At 38.8% G+C, this 14,954-nt stretch overlaps 1 protein-coding gene across 18 annotated transcripts in view; it reads left to right on the forward strand.

The window, feature by feature from the left end:
* The window catches only part of CCNT2 (cyclin T2), a 38,313-nt gene extending 31,061 nt beyond the window's left edge, over positions 1-7,252 (forward strand). For 11 of the 18 annotated variants that reach the window (XM_074008917.1, XM_074008908.1, XM_074008915.1 and 8 more), the window contains 2 exons: positions 2,472-2,542; positions 3,069-7,252. In XM_074008917.1, the coding sequence (XP_073865018.1) occupies positions 3,306-4,487 (1,182 nt within the window). In that variant the 5' untranslated portion in view covers positions 2,472-2,542; positions 3,069-3,305 and the 3' untranslated portion in view covers positions 4,488-7,252. The remainder of the gene's footprint in view (positions 1-2,471; positions 2,543-3,068) is intronic. The other 7 variants (XR_012421084.1, XM_074008910.1, XM_074008914.1 and 4 more) reach the window with 1 other exon arrangement.
* The last annotated feature ends 7,702 nt before the right edge of the window (positions 7,253-14,954 follow it).

Here is a 14,954-nt window from a genome sequence, read left to right on the forward strand (position 1 = left end):
TCAGAGGTTAGGTTGTGGTTTATGTGGGGTTTTTTTGACACAGCAGGAGCTACCTCATTTCCATTCTGAAAAAGGTAAAGTTTATTAATTTGGAGAGCAGTTGAATAAGAATCTTGGAGACCTGATACGTTAAGACTTTCACCATGTTTTGCAGCCCTTTTTTTCTGTGTCAGTCACAAAAAGGCAATTCAAAATTTAAGACATGAAGATGTGGCCGGGTGCAGTCACTCACATATCTTGAGCACAGGAGTTTGAGCCCAGCCTGAGCAACATGGCAAAACCCCGTTTCTACTAAAAATACAACACACACACACACACAAACCGGGTGTGGTGGCGCACTCCTATAGATCCAGCTACTGTGGAGGCTAAGGTGGGAGGATCACCTGAGCCTGGGAAGTCAAGGTTGTAGTGAGCTGTGATAACGCCAGTGCACTCCAGCCTGGGCAACAGAGGAAACCCTCTCTGGAAAAAAATAAAAAGACATGAAGGTTTATCTGAATCTTAAGAGTGCAGTGATACTAGTATTATTACTTACTGAAATCACTTAACAACTATGTTCCAGAAAAGAACATTGGCTTAGACAGTAGCTTTGAGAGAGAAGGGCCTCTATTTTAGGCACATACTGTGATTTTTGTGCATATAGCTAATTAATTACATTAATGGATTATTTAACAGATTCTTTTGTTCTTCTGCTATAAAATTTAATACAGTAGGATACTTAAGAAAAACAAAGCTTACATTTTGTGTACCAGATTTTGGACCAGAACTTGAAGTGTATTTAATGTTTTACAACCAAGTTGTTACAGAAATTGAGTCAAAACAATTTTGGTAATGTTGGACCCAAAAGTAGAAAAATAGTCTTTTTTTTTCTTTTTCTTTTCAAATGAGGAAGTGAAGGTATGGGCATTAGGGGTTTTTTTCATCCAAATTGGATGAAAAAGCTCATGAGACTTTAGCAGGGACTAGTCATAACATTGTCAAGGAAATTACATCTTGAAAGATTAATGGTTAAATTATAGCTTGTCTGAATTGTCAATCTTAACATTGGCTTAGAATAGTTTACAAAGAAGCTTGCTATTACAAAATGAACCTGTAGTCTCTACTAATAGAGGTTCCCCCAGTATTGAAGTTGAATTGGCATTATTAATATTATGTGGTATTCTAATGTATTTGACTGGTGAATATTTGAGAGTGGCCAGTAACTATTAATGACATTATTTTGGGGGAATGAAACTATAGTTCATCAAAACCACACTACTATGGAAAAGTGGGTCATTTCATTGTAATCAAAATTTTAAGAAAATTGATAGAAAAAATTACAACCAAGATAGTTTGCTAATATATTAATAGTGTTGATTCCTAAGAAGTATGAGTATAGTTGGAGGGATTTTCCTTTTTAAAAAAAAAGTCTGGGCGTGGTGGCTCACACCTGTGATCCCAGCACTTTGGGAGGCCAAGATGGGAGGATCACTTGAGGCCAGGAGTTTGAGACCAGCCTGGTCAACATAGTGAGCCCCTGTCTCTATTATTTAAAAAGAAAGAAAGAAAGAAAGAAACTCAAAATATTGCATAGTTCCCTGTATACCCTTCAGCTTCTCCTGATACTGACATCTTACATAACAATATATGATTATCAAAACTAGGAAGTTAACATTGGTGCAATACTGTTAACTAAAGCACATATTTTATTCACTATTCCATATTTTTTCCTGTTGTAGGATCCCATGTTCCATTTAGTTGACATGTCCCTTCAAGTCTTCTCCAGTCTGTGACAGTTCTTCAGTCTTTCCTTGTCTTTCATAATACTGACACTTAGAAGAATAATGGTCATTTTATACAGTGTTCCTTAGTTAGGGTTTGTCTGATGATTTCTCATTATTATGTTGAAGTTACGTATTTTGAGCAAGAATACCGTAGAAGTAGGTTGGGTCTTGTTTGGTGCATCATATCAAGGGGTACAAAAACTGGTAATGACAACCGTGATCACTTGGTTACAGTGGTATCCTTAAAGTGGTTTCTGTACTTTAAAGTCACTATTTCTTTTCTCTTTGTAATTAGTACATTTCATGGGGAAGATACGTTGGGATTTTACAAATAACCTTTTTCCTCCAATTTTTGTCCACTAATTTTAAAGAATCTATTGATAGATCTTGCCTGCAACAAAAATTACTGTGTTGTTTGCCTAATGAAGATTTTTTTATTGGGGGGGGGATTATTTTTAATGCTACTAGATTTTCCAGAGATTCTAATTAAGCAAGTAAGATCAGGAGGGAAAGTAATCGTTACAAAAGGATTCAGCTTTGAAAATGCCGGTTGAGAGTTGTGTGTACTTCTGTATATGCTGAGGATTGAATAGGAGGGTAAAAGTGAAGTAGATGAACTCCTAGCGTTCCTTTTTAATACTGCCCACTTAAGAGAAGTTTAAATCCTAAAGGCACCTTCTAAGTTTCAAATTTAAATTTTATTTTTAGAGCTAACACATGAGTTTCTACAAATATTGGAGAAAACGCCTAATAGGTTGAAGAAGATTCGAAACTGGAGGGTAAGAGAATTGACAGGGTTTAACAGAATTTCAGTCTTTTATGTAACATTTACATAGCTAACCAGTTTGAATTTTTGTGGTTTAATAATCTTTGCCGTATTCCTGAATAATTCAGCGTGTCTCAAGTTACATATACTCACATATTCAATTACTGAGTCCAGTAGACTTTGCTAAAGTACATTATACTTTTAAAAAATTTTTCGCAGTGATTATGACGAAAGTATCCTCTTCATTTTACAAATGGGGAAACTGAAGCCTAGACAAGTTAAATTACTTTCTCAAGTGCTGGGCTAGGATTTAACTTGTATCTGATTCTAAAATTGGTGTTTTCAGTTTTTTATAGCTTTCTTTTATACCTCTAAATGAGGCACTTATTTACTAGCAACATTAAAACCTTGAACCCCAGGTCATTTTATTTCCATATGTTTAATATATAATGTTTTTAATGTATAACTTTTATAAGACAAGAAATTTGCATTAAATCATTTTTCTATATCACTGCTTCTTCTGTGTTTTATTTTACTAGGCTAATCAGGCGGCTAGGAAACCAAAAGTAGATGGACAGGTATCAGAGACACCACTTCTTGGTTCATCTTTGGTCCAGAATTCCATTTTAGTAGATAGTGTCACTGGTGTGCCTACAAACCCAAGTTTTCAGAAACCATCTACATCAGCATTCCCTGCACCAGTACCTCTAAATTCAGGAAATATTTCTGTTCAAGACAGCCATACATCTGATAATTTGTCAGTGCTAGCAACAGGAATGCCAAGTACTTCATACGGTTTGTCATCACACCAGGAATGGCCTCAACATCAAGACTCAGCAAGGACAGAGCAGATATATTCACAGAAACAGGAGACATCTTTGTCTGGTAGCCAGTACAACATCAACTTCCAGCAGGGACCTTCTATATCACTGCATTCAGGATTACATCACAGACCTGACAAAATTTCAGATCATTCTTCTGTTAAGCAAGAATATACTCATAAAGCAGGGAGCAGTAAACACCATGGGCCAATTTCTGCTACTCCAGGAATAATTCCTCAGAAAATGTCTTTAGACAAATACAGAGAAAAGCGTAAACTAGAAACTCTTGATCTTGATGTAAGGGATCATTATATAGCTGCCCAGGTAGAACAGCAGCACAAACAAGGGCAGTCACAGGCAGCCAGCAGCAGTTCTGTTACTTCTCCCATTAAAATGAAAATACCCATTGCAAATACTGAAAAATACATGGCAGATAAAAAGGAAAAGAGTGGATCACTGAAATTACGGATTCCAATACCACCCACTGATAAAAGCGCCAGTAAAGAAGAACTGAAAATGAAAATAAAAGTTTCCTCTTCAGAAAGACACAGCTCTTCTGATGAAGGCAGTGGGAAGAGCAAGCATTCAAGCCCACATATTAGCAGAGACCATAAGGAGAAGCACAAGGAGCATCCTTCAAGCCGCCACCACACCAGCAGCCACAAGCATTCCCACTCGCATAGTGGCAGCAGCAGTGGTGGCAGTAAACACAGTGCCGACGGAATACCACCCACTGTTCTGAGGAGTCCTGTTGGCCTGAGCAGTGATGGCATTTCCTCTAGCTCCAGCTCTTCAAGGAAGAGGCTGCATGTCAATGATGCATCTCACAACCACCACTCCAAAATGAGCAAAAGTTCCAAAAGTTCAGGTAGTTCATCTAGTTCTTCCTCCTCTGTTAAGCAGTATATATCCTCTCACAACTCTGTTTTTAACCATCCCTTACCCCCTCCTCCCCCTGTCACATACCAGGTGGGCTACGGACATCTCAGCACCCTCGTGAAACTGGACAAGAAGCCAGTGGAGACCAACGGTCCTGATGCCAATCACGAGTACAGTACAAGCAGCCAGCATATGGACTACAAAGACACATTCGACATGCTGGACTCGCTGTTAAGTGCCCAAGGAATGAACATGTAATAATTTGTTTAGGTCAATTTTTCCTTTACTTTTTTAATTTAAAAATTGTTAGAATGGAAAAATTCCTTCTGATCTAGCAGTGGTAACCCCTGCTGTTGCTGCCACTGCTTCAATATTTGTAAGTGCTGCTTTATTCTTCATTCTGAAAAGAAGAGATTATAGTAAACAAGTCTTTATCTCCACATATGATAGTGTTATAAATACTGTAAAAGCATGGAAGGTGCAAAACTCAGTATTTCTACAATTGCAGCTAAGAACATTAGGATGAATGGCTGGCTGCTTCTAGGAATATAAGATGCCTCAAGCATTCATTATTTATGATTTGAATACTGTAGCTATTTTTTGTTGTTGCTTGGCTTTTGAATGAGTGTAAATTGTTTTCTTTTGTGTATTTATACTTGTATGTATGATTTGCATGTTTCAAAGATAAAGGGATAAAACAGTATACTGATAACTGTTTACAAGAAAGTGGAGAAAAATGTACATACATTTTTGTATGTTTAGATATTACCATAAATACTCAGGATTGGAGCTGCTTGTAAGTATAACAATATACAGAATAACTTTATTTTATCTTGTCAGAGTCCATCACTAATCTAAAACAAAGGTGGCACTTTTTTACGTTAACCTTAAACTCTAGGCCTTACTGGAAGCCACTGATAGGGGACACTTCACTACCAGATGTGTATGCAGTGCCACAGATGGTCACGTACACTGTGAGGCACTGAAATTTTGCCTTCAGAGGTTCTGACCAGATTGGCTGCTGAAATAGCCCCTAACTTTCTGAAGGCTTGAAGAGGAAAAAATAAAGTTTACATACTCTTGATGTGAAGTGCATTTAAATGTTTGTTGGCTTGTTGCAGTTCTATGAAACAGAGCTGTTAATAATGGTTATGTGGATTACTGTGATTTGAAAACTAAATTCACAATAACTTACCTAGTAGAGACTTAGTGAGTTGTTTCCTTTAAAGAATTTTACACTACATATTTTAGCAGTAAACGGGGATCACTTTTCCTTTAGCATTCAGAATGACACCACATTCTTAAATATACTCCTTCCCTGAAGCGTGTTTGTGTGTGATGCCATATTTCTTTTTCAGGTAAATGTAGTCTTCCTTATAAAAATGAAATTAAACCTATGCTCTCTCAATTCTTTTATATTCTAACAATAAATAAAAAAGAAAAGATTACTGACTGTGCATTGTACCTGTATTTATAGTTATGGTTATCAGGAAGCTCTGTAAGAAAGAAGAGGTCAGCCTCCTAGGCAAACCACTAGTGGAGGTTTTACATTTGTTTGCACATCTCAGTGTATTTCTGTTGAGGTAAAGTTTGCACAGTCATCTGACTTCTGATCAAACATTGGATTTTAACTTGTTTAGATTTTGTCCTAAACACCAGTAATATGGCTCTTGTTTATCAGCTAATCTTGAATTTATTCTGTGGTAAATCTTTGAGTTGAGTATATTTGAGATTGATTGGATTCAACCTCTTGTTGAACTGAAAACAATTTTTTTTTCTGTATTTTTGTTACAAAGCCACTGATATGTGCACAATTGTAATTTTACTCAAGTATGTTGCAGTTTGTAAATATTAGAGTTTAATCTTGTGCTCTACCTTTATTTAGCAATTATCTAATAGCTTTATAATTTTTAAAGATAATTGTTCTTTATTTTGTCAATGTTATTTGAACTTGGGGTACTTAGGAGCCTCTTTGTAGGGACTGTGCCTAGGTAGCATGTCCTAACATTTGTTCTTGTCTTGCATAACTTTAGTGATCTTTGTCATTATATGTAACTTTGTTGCTCTGTATGGCATAATATTGTATCCATAAACATGGTAATTTTGATACAGTTATACTTTTACAGTGGTACATAATCCAAGGACTAGTATAGAATTAAGCGAGTGCAAGATGAGGGAGGGAAGGGCTTTCTTGATAATTTAGATGTGAAACCTCTACAAGAGCTATCATGTAAAAACTACATAAGGTGGTTGTGCTACTGTATAATTGGGGGTGATAATACCAGGAATTTTAATAAGATTTTGTAAAGAATATCCAGAAAAGTAGTGAACTTATTTTCAGTAGACATAGATAACAATGTGAATATTTAAGGTCTGTGACTATAGTTAAACTTCACTAAGAATTTGCAGAATTGTTTTGAGATGTGGGAATAAAGGTAATTTTATTGAATCTTCATTGGTGCTAATGATGGACAGTTAAAAAGATAGCTAGTGTATATTGTTATGGGTCAGTACTTATTAGTACTTCCAAAATTGAATTTGAAATGCTATGTATTCACTTTTCACTCTGTAAATGTAATTCTTTACAATGACTTTATTTATTAAAGGGCAGCCAGTTGTCATTTTTACAGGATTGTGTGAGCTATTCAAACTCCTTAACCCCTGAACAGGATATTAAGCTTCCAGAATAACAATGGGAATAAATATGGAATCCTTTTTAAGTTTTATTTCCATTAAACAGAAACCCTTATAATTCATACTATCATGAATTTGTTTTATCCATCTCATTTGCATAACAGTTCATCTGCCTGGTCCCACTAGGCTCTACCAAAGAAAAAGACTCTGATGAGTGGACATTATTACTGTGACTCTTGCAAGTAGCCATAAATAAACCAAAATAGAATCAAATTTAGGTATGAAATTCCACATGTGCAAAGTACTGTTAAGGTGATAACATTTTTGATGAGATTTTAAAAAAAATATTTGAAATATTAAAAAGCATTATCTTTGAACGTCCTTTAAAAGAGTGAGTCATTTTTAAGTTGTGTTTTCCCTAGATCACTGATTTGTTACCTTTACACAGAAGCACGTTGCAAAGAAAGGCTTTACTTCTACCTCTTCCAGCTAGTTTTCCAATATTGAACTGTGTCCCTCTAAATATTTGCCTTAGCTATTTCAAAATAGATATTTTCAGAACCAAAGCAAAGGGGTGATTTGTTCACTGAAACATTCTTAAGAGGCCTACTTAACAGGCAGTAGTAGTCTGTAGTGGTAAAACCTCACAGTTTCTTAATTGCAGGTATGTAAATACCAAAAAAGTCCTGTTGTCAGCCATAGATTTATCTTTGAAAGCAATTAAATGTGCACCTTGGTCTTCCTCTGTGCAGATTCGTTCTGGTTAAAGTTCTTATTCAGAGTCATCTAAAAGAAATTTCTAACATGATGTATGGTTTCTTGAATGTCATGAGTAGCTGCTTGTATTACTTTGTAGCAACAGATTGTATTAATATTACGTAGAATACCTAACTTTTTTGGCCTATCCTCTTTGAACTAGAAATGACTACTTGAGGGCTCTTTCAGAGAACCAATATGAAATGTTTGTGTTAGTACCAAATACCCTTGCCTTAAAAGGTTTCAAGCACATTTTCCTTTATATTTGAGAACTTAAATTGCTGACTTGTATTCCTTAGGCAACCTTAGAAATAAACCACTGCTTATAGCTGCATGAATGTTATGCACTTCATGAGTACAGTTAGTTGATTAGATATTTCAGGGTTTTGCATTTACTATAGACATGGGGACTTTTTTAATGTGATAACATCTTAGGAAAACCTTTCTCAAGATATTACACGATTTCCAATTTTATCCAAATGAAAAGCATACCTGCTTAAATTTAGGATGTCTTTGCTGAGAATATTTGGAGGCTCTTGTTAGGAAGAATCGTGGATTCAGTATTTCTAACCTGATTACTGCCTCAGAAGCTGTCTTGGGAGGCAGTAGGATTCACTGACTACCTTTACCCAGATGAGGGATCAACAAATCTCACACTTGAATTAAATGAGTTGACGGGACAGTAGGTGCTAATTTCATGCGCCCTAAGATGGGCTTATTTAGACAGGAATTTTTGCATTGGAAAAGCAGCACATTCTCTGACCTTGGGTACCAAGCTATGATACTAATTTGAGAATCACATTCTGATACGTTAATATCAGAAATCAGTGAGCAACCTAATCGCTGTAAGCTGACATATATGGAAGCTGAAATCAAAAGGTTGCTTGTTTTGTTAGTTTCCCTGGAGCATCTATCTTTAATACATCTTGCCAGTGGGACTGAAGAGCTCAAAATGTTTTAGGCCTAATACCATACATTCATTTTCTGCTCTGCAGTGTCGATTTGGGCACAGCCAGTTTTTGCCTCTGTGGCACCTTTCTGTAGTTTACTGTTACCTATTCTGCCTGACAGATTGCTTAAGTAGGTTGATAAGATGCATCGAAGATTGAATGGCTAGGAGTAATTCTCTTCTCATACAGGCAACTGAACTTCACTGTGGAATCCATTTATCTCAAAGGTTTGAGGGCCGTCTAATTTCCTTTATTTTCAAGTATGGGGCGGAAACTCAAAATCCCGAGCATTGCCGCTTTAGTAGCTTGTTTGATTTGCCTATTGTTTAATAACGAGTACATTCTTAGTAAGTGATGAGTACATTCTTATTTTTAAGGCATGTTTTGTTTTTTAAGCAGCTTCATTTTATTAGAAAAAATTCATATGTACTCATTTGTTGTAAACAGTGATTGTGGGGTTTCATTTTCTGAATGTACTCAAAACTCCCAACAATTGAATAGGATGTTTGCTAATAGAAAATCTAAAACAGGAATATGTGTATATGGCATGAATTAGTCATTGACTTTAAGCTTCTTATCCATACAAGGAACTAATAAAATGTGTTTATTGACAACATAAATCCAAGGCTCTAACATGTCTTGATGTGAATCAGAAGTAACTTGCAGGTGTGGCGCAGTGGCTCACGCCTGTAATCCCAGCACTTTGGGAGGCCAAGGCGGGCGGATCACCTGAGGTCAGGAATTCAAACCAGCCTGGTCAACATGGTGAAACCCTGTCTGTACTAAAAATACGAAACTTAGCCGGGTGTGGTGGCGCGTGCCTGTGATCCCAGCTACTTGGGAGGCTGAGGCAAGAGAATCGCTTGAACCCAGGAGGCAGAGGTTGCAGTGAGCCCAAGATCGTGCCACTGCACTCCAGCCTTGGAGACAAAGTGAGACTCCTTGACAACAACAGAAGTAACTTTCAGTCCCTGGGAAATGTGAGATCTCTAGTATAATTGACCCTTTATCCAAGTAATTTCATGTATCATTCAGGAGTGCAGGCTCTGGGATTAGATGGTCCATGCTCTAGTCTCAGCCCTACCATTTAATAACAGAATGACTGGGCGAATTACTTGATCTCATGCTTTGATTTTCTTCCCTATAAAGTGTTAGTAGTCGTACCTGTTCGTCATAGAGTTGTGTAAGGCTTGGATTGTCAAGGAAAGCTAGATAGAATAGCATTAAAGAGAATCCTAATAGAGGGGTAGATTTGGGATACTGGATGGAATGATGAAGGCCAATCCAGGTGTATAACTGGAACGTATTAAATACTGCATTCCTGCTGTGTCCAGAATTCTCTTAAATTGTTCATTCTGATTTCTGTTTTAAGATTTTCTTGTCTAACCTCTTGCATCACTCCCATAAAAAGCAAAATAATTGCAATTATCTGGAAGGGGAATTACCTACTTAAAATTTTTTTGTTTTTTGAGGCAAGGTCTCACTCTCACCCAAGCTGCAGTACAGTGGTGTGATTTTTGGCTTACTGTAGCCTCTGCCCCCCAGGCTCAAGTGATCAGCCAACCTCAGCCTCCTGAGTAACTGGGACTACAGGCATGTGCCACCATGTGCCTGACTAATTTTGGGTTGGGTTTTTGGTTTTGTGGTTTTTTGTTTTGTTTTTTTTGTTTTTGTTTTGTTTTGTTTTGTTTTGTTTTTGGTAGAATGGAGTTTTAGCATGTTGCCCAGGATGGTCTCAAACTCCTAGGTTCAAGCAGTCCGCCCACCTTTGCCTGCAAAAGTGCTAAGATTACAGGTGTGAGCCACCACGCCCGGCCCCTTCAAAAATATTTAAACATAAGCTGTTCTTTAATAAGGCCGCTCGCCAACTTCCCTCCCCTTCCCAGCAATTTCCCTGCACCTTCCACGTGAAAGAAAATGCAAGCTAATTGCAATAACTTTGATAAAGTAGAATTAGGATAGAAAAATCACTTTTAAAATACATTTTCAGGCTGGGCGCAGTGGCTAACGCCTGTAATCCCAGCACTTTGGGAGGCCAAGGCAGGGGTCACCTGAGGTCAGGAGTTCGAGAGCAGCCTGGATAACATGGTGAAACCCCATCTCTACTAAAAAATAAAATTTAGCCAGGCATTGCAGTGCGTGCCTATAGTCCCAGCTACTCAGGAGGCTGAGGCAGGAGAGAATCTCTTGAGCCTGGGAGGCAGAGGTTGCAGTGAGCCGAGATAGCGCCATTGCACTCCAGCCTAGGCAACAGAGCAAGACTCTATCTCAAAACAATAATAATTTTTAAAAATTAAAAATAAAACATTTTCAGCCTAAATGTAACAAATACTTTTTGTATCACAGTTAAGAGATTTGTCTCACTGGTACTGACATCAGTAAGGGCTTGTTCTATTATCATAATAAATTGGATGGGTTTTAACTTTACAAAGCAAGTAATTCAATCTAACCAAACTCATCCAAGTTCATTTGTGTATTCCTTCACCCCTGCCCCCTGCACTTTTCAATATAATAAATTGTATGTTTTTATTTTAACTGTAGCATATGGCCTGCCTATTCCTTCCCCTCAACACCACCTCCCAATACAATGTAGGGCCTCACTGATGAAAGATTTTTATTGTATTGCCATGAAATTAAGAATCTTACTTAGACCTTTCAAATGTTCAGACACAGTTGAGGAGGCCAGTTTTCTTTCATCTTTCACGTCAGCCTGTTAGTGACTGCCTTATGGATGAATTCAGCCATGGATTTTCATAATGTCATGTCCTGTCAGTAGGAAAAAGCACTATCCTCTATAAACTTGACAGTGTAATGGCATATAGAAACTTTTTAAAAACTTTATTGCCAGTAGAGATAGAAGTTGCTTACACCAGAGATTTTTTAACTGGCAGAATCACCTGGAAATATTTTTAAAATGCAAGTTTCTACATTTAAATAGCTGCTTTCAACTGAATTAAGTGCAGCTCGTATGAAGAATAAAGACGGCCTGGTAGGTGATGGTAGGTAGCTTTTGGCTGCTCCTTGAGCAGATTAAGTGGGTTATTATCTTGGAGCTACTTATTACACAGTGTATGACTAAAGTAGGTTACAGTTAAGGAGATGCTGTAGATCTACTTTTTAGAACTTGGGGGTTAAAATGTATTTGGTTGAGCTTGGGCCCAGAGTATACAGGAATTTAGCACATAATGTGAGTTTTCAATGTGATTGAAAACTCAGCGGTTGTGCCTGGTGAAAAGGGTGATGCTCATGGAAGGGAGGACAATATTACTGCTAAGTGAACAATGAAAAGCTTTTCACACCATTAAAGTACTCAAAATCAAGAACTGGACTGCTGTATCTATCGTCATCACAGTGGTATTTCACTGGACTCGGTAAAACTAGGATGTGACTGCTACCATTTATAAACTATGAGTTTGTGGGAGGCAGCAGGGAAGAGCTTTATGGGTGACAATCCAACTCCCACCTTGAGTTGGATAGCCTTAAGAAAGCTAGCTCTGAACCCTGTTCTTTGTTTAATAAAGGAAGAAGGATACTGCCATCCCAATAAGCAGCTAGAAAGAAATGATGTGCCTTTTTCTGCCGAGAGCTCAGTGAATGCTAGCTATCCCAGCCGCAACCTACCTCCACTCCCAACATCCTTTCAGACCCTCTTCAAAAGGAAGAGAGCACACGTGGGCAATTATAATGAAGAGTGTAATTCCAAACAATTGGTCATGTCTTAAACCCAGTGAATAACAAAAACACAGAAGCTTTGAGGACCAAGGCTTGCCTATTGAAAATTTCAGTTTGTTTTGCTTTGTTTTGTTTTTTTGAGATGGAGTTTCACTTTTGTTGCCCAGACTGGAGTGCAGTGGTGCGATCTCGGCTCACTGCAACCTCTGCCTTCCAGGTTCAAGTGATTCTCCCACCTCAGTCTCCCAAGTAATTGGGATTACAGGCACACGCCACCATGCCCAGCTAATTTTTTGTATTTTTAGTAGAGACGGGGTTTCAGCATGTTGGCCAGGCTGATCTCGAACTCCTGACCTCAAGTGATCCACCCGCCTCGGCCTCCCAAAGTGCTGGGATTACAGGCGTGAGCCACCCTGCCCAGCCAAAACTTCAGCATTTTGAAGTTTCTGTTCAATATTCCAAAATTGTCTTCAGTATCCTTATATTTCAGTAGAATAGGAGTAAACTTGTTAACACCAACTTCATGTGTCTATTACTGTGATCTCTATACACAGTATTAACATGTCTTACTCTTTGCCCTTTCCCCATAGGGTTTAACGGGCTTGATTATAAATAGTTGCTTTAAAATCCAATATAATAATCAGATTTGAGAGAATGCTGAAAATCCCTCCAAAATGGAAAAGGAATAAGCCCTAACCTTTCAAAGTTACGTTGTTTCTGGTCATGTTGAGATACAAGCAAGTAAAATAAAGGACATATTCTTCCCTTAATTTTTTTTTTTTTTTTTTTTTTTTTTTTTTTTTTTTTTGAGACGGAGTCTCGCTCTGTCGCCCAGGCTGGAGTGCAGTGGCGCGATCTCGGCTCACTGCAAGCTCCGCCTCCCGGGTTCACGCCATTCTCCTGCCTCAGCCTCCGAGTAGCTGGGACTACAGGCGCCCGCCACCTCGCCCGACTAGGTTTTTTTTGTATTTTTTAGTAGAGACGGGGTTTCACCGTGTTAGCCAGGATGGTCTCGATCTCCTGACCTCGTGATCCACCCGCCTCGGCCTCCCAAAGTGCTGGGATTACAGGCTTGAGCCACCGCGCCCGACCTCCTTAATTTCTTAAATATGGAAAAAAAAGAAATTTAAGAAAAGGTATACCGACAAAGACTCATCCAATGTTACACGTCCAAAGTAAAATCTGTTTTTACCTCACCTGGACAGCATTTCACATTTATTTCATAAAAACTAAAGCAGCGGGCTGGGCGCGGTGGCTCAAGCCTGTAATCCCAGCACTTTGGGAGGCCGAGGCGGGTGAATCACGAGGTCAGGATATCGAGACCATCCTGGCTAACATGGTGAATCCCCGTCTCTACTAAAAATACAAAAAACTAGCCGGGCGTGGTGGCGGGCGCCTGTAGTCCCAGCTACTCAGAGGCTGAGGCAGGAGAATGGCGTGAACCCAGGAGGCGGAGCTTGCAGTAAGCCGAGATCGCGCCACTGCACTCCAGCCTGGGTGACACAGCGAGACTCCGTCTCAAAAAAAAAAAAAAAAAAAAAAAACTAAAGCAGGTTGGTTTTGACAAATCCTGATACTAGTATTAGAATACTCCTAAAGGTAATTTGTAGTTGAACCACCTTGAAATGATGGCAGCCAATAAAAATATCTGTGACTATAGCTTAGAGCAATAGGTGCTGGCTGGGCATGTTGGCTCATATCTGTAATCCCAACACTGGGAGGCCGAGGTGGGTGGATCATGAGGTCAGGAGTTCAAGACCAGCCTGGCCAAGATGGTGAAACCCCATCTCTACTAAAACTACAAAAATGAGCCAGGCGCGGTGGCAGGTGCCTTTAATCTCAGCTACTCGGAGGCTGAGACAGGAGAATCACTTGAACCCAGGTGGCAGAGGTGGCGCTGAGCCAAGATCACTCCACTGCACTCCAGCCTGGGCGACAGAGCGAGACTCCCATCTCAAAAAAAAAAAAAAAAAAAAAAAAAAAAACCCACAACAATAGATGCGAAGTTTAGTGGATGAGTAAGATCAACAGCAATGGAAACATGCTTAATCCTGGCCGGGCACAGTGGCTCACGCCTGTAATCCCAGCACTTTGGGAGGCTGAAGCAGGTGGATCACTTGAGGTCAGGAGTTTGAGACCAACCTGGCCAACACGGTGAAACCCCATCTTGGCCAACATGGTGAAACCCCATTTCTACAAAAAATACAAAAATTAGCTGGGTGTGGTGGTGGGCAACTGTAATCCCACCTACTCGGGAGGCTCAGGCAAAAGAATCACTTGAACCTGGCAGGCGGAGGTTGTTGCAGTGAGCTGAGATCATGCCACTGCACTCCAGCCTGGGCAATAGAGTTTAAGACTCAGATTTAAAAAAAAAAAATGTGTGTGTGTGTGTGTGTGTATATATATATATATATATATAGCCTAATCCACCAACTTAAAATGACTTGTAATACTACTAACTCATCCATGCTCACTTTTGTGAGGTCTACTAATGTTCTGGGAATGGCAGTATTTGAAGGATGACCTCAACAGAGGTAACTATTCAGATGAAATGAGCAAAGGTCTCTGGAAAAATTTGTGTGTTGACTCATCCTTTCCTTACCAGAACTAGCTTTTGTCCTACCAACTGGTTTAGGCTTAGCTAGTTCTGCATATGGAAATGACCTGATTCACTGCAAATAGATAAAAACTTCAAATCGCTGGGCGCGGTGGC

The sequence above is a fragment of the Macaca fascicularis genome, chromosome 12, assembly GCF_037993035.2.
Source record: "Macaca fascicularis isolate 582-1 chromosome 12, T2T-MFA8v1.1".
In the NCBI taxonomy this organism is placed as follows: domain Eukaryota; kingdom Metazoa; phylum Chordata; class Mammalia; order Primates; family Cercopithecidae; genus Macaca; species Macaca fascicularis.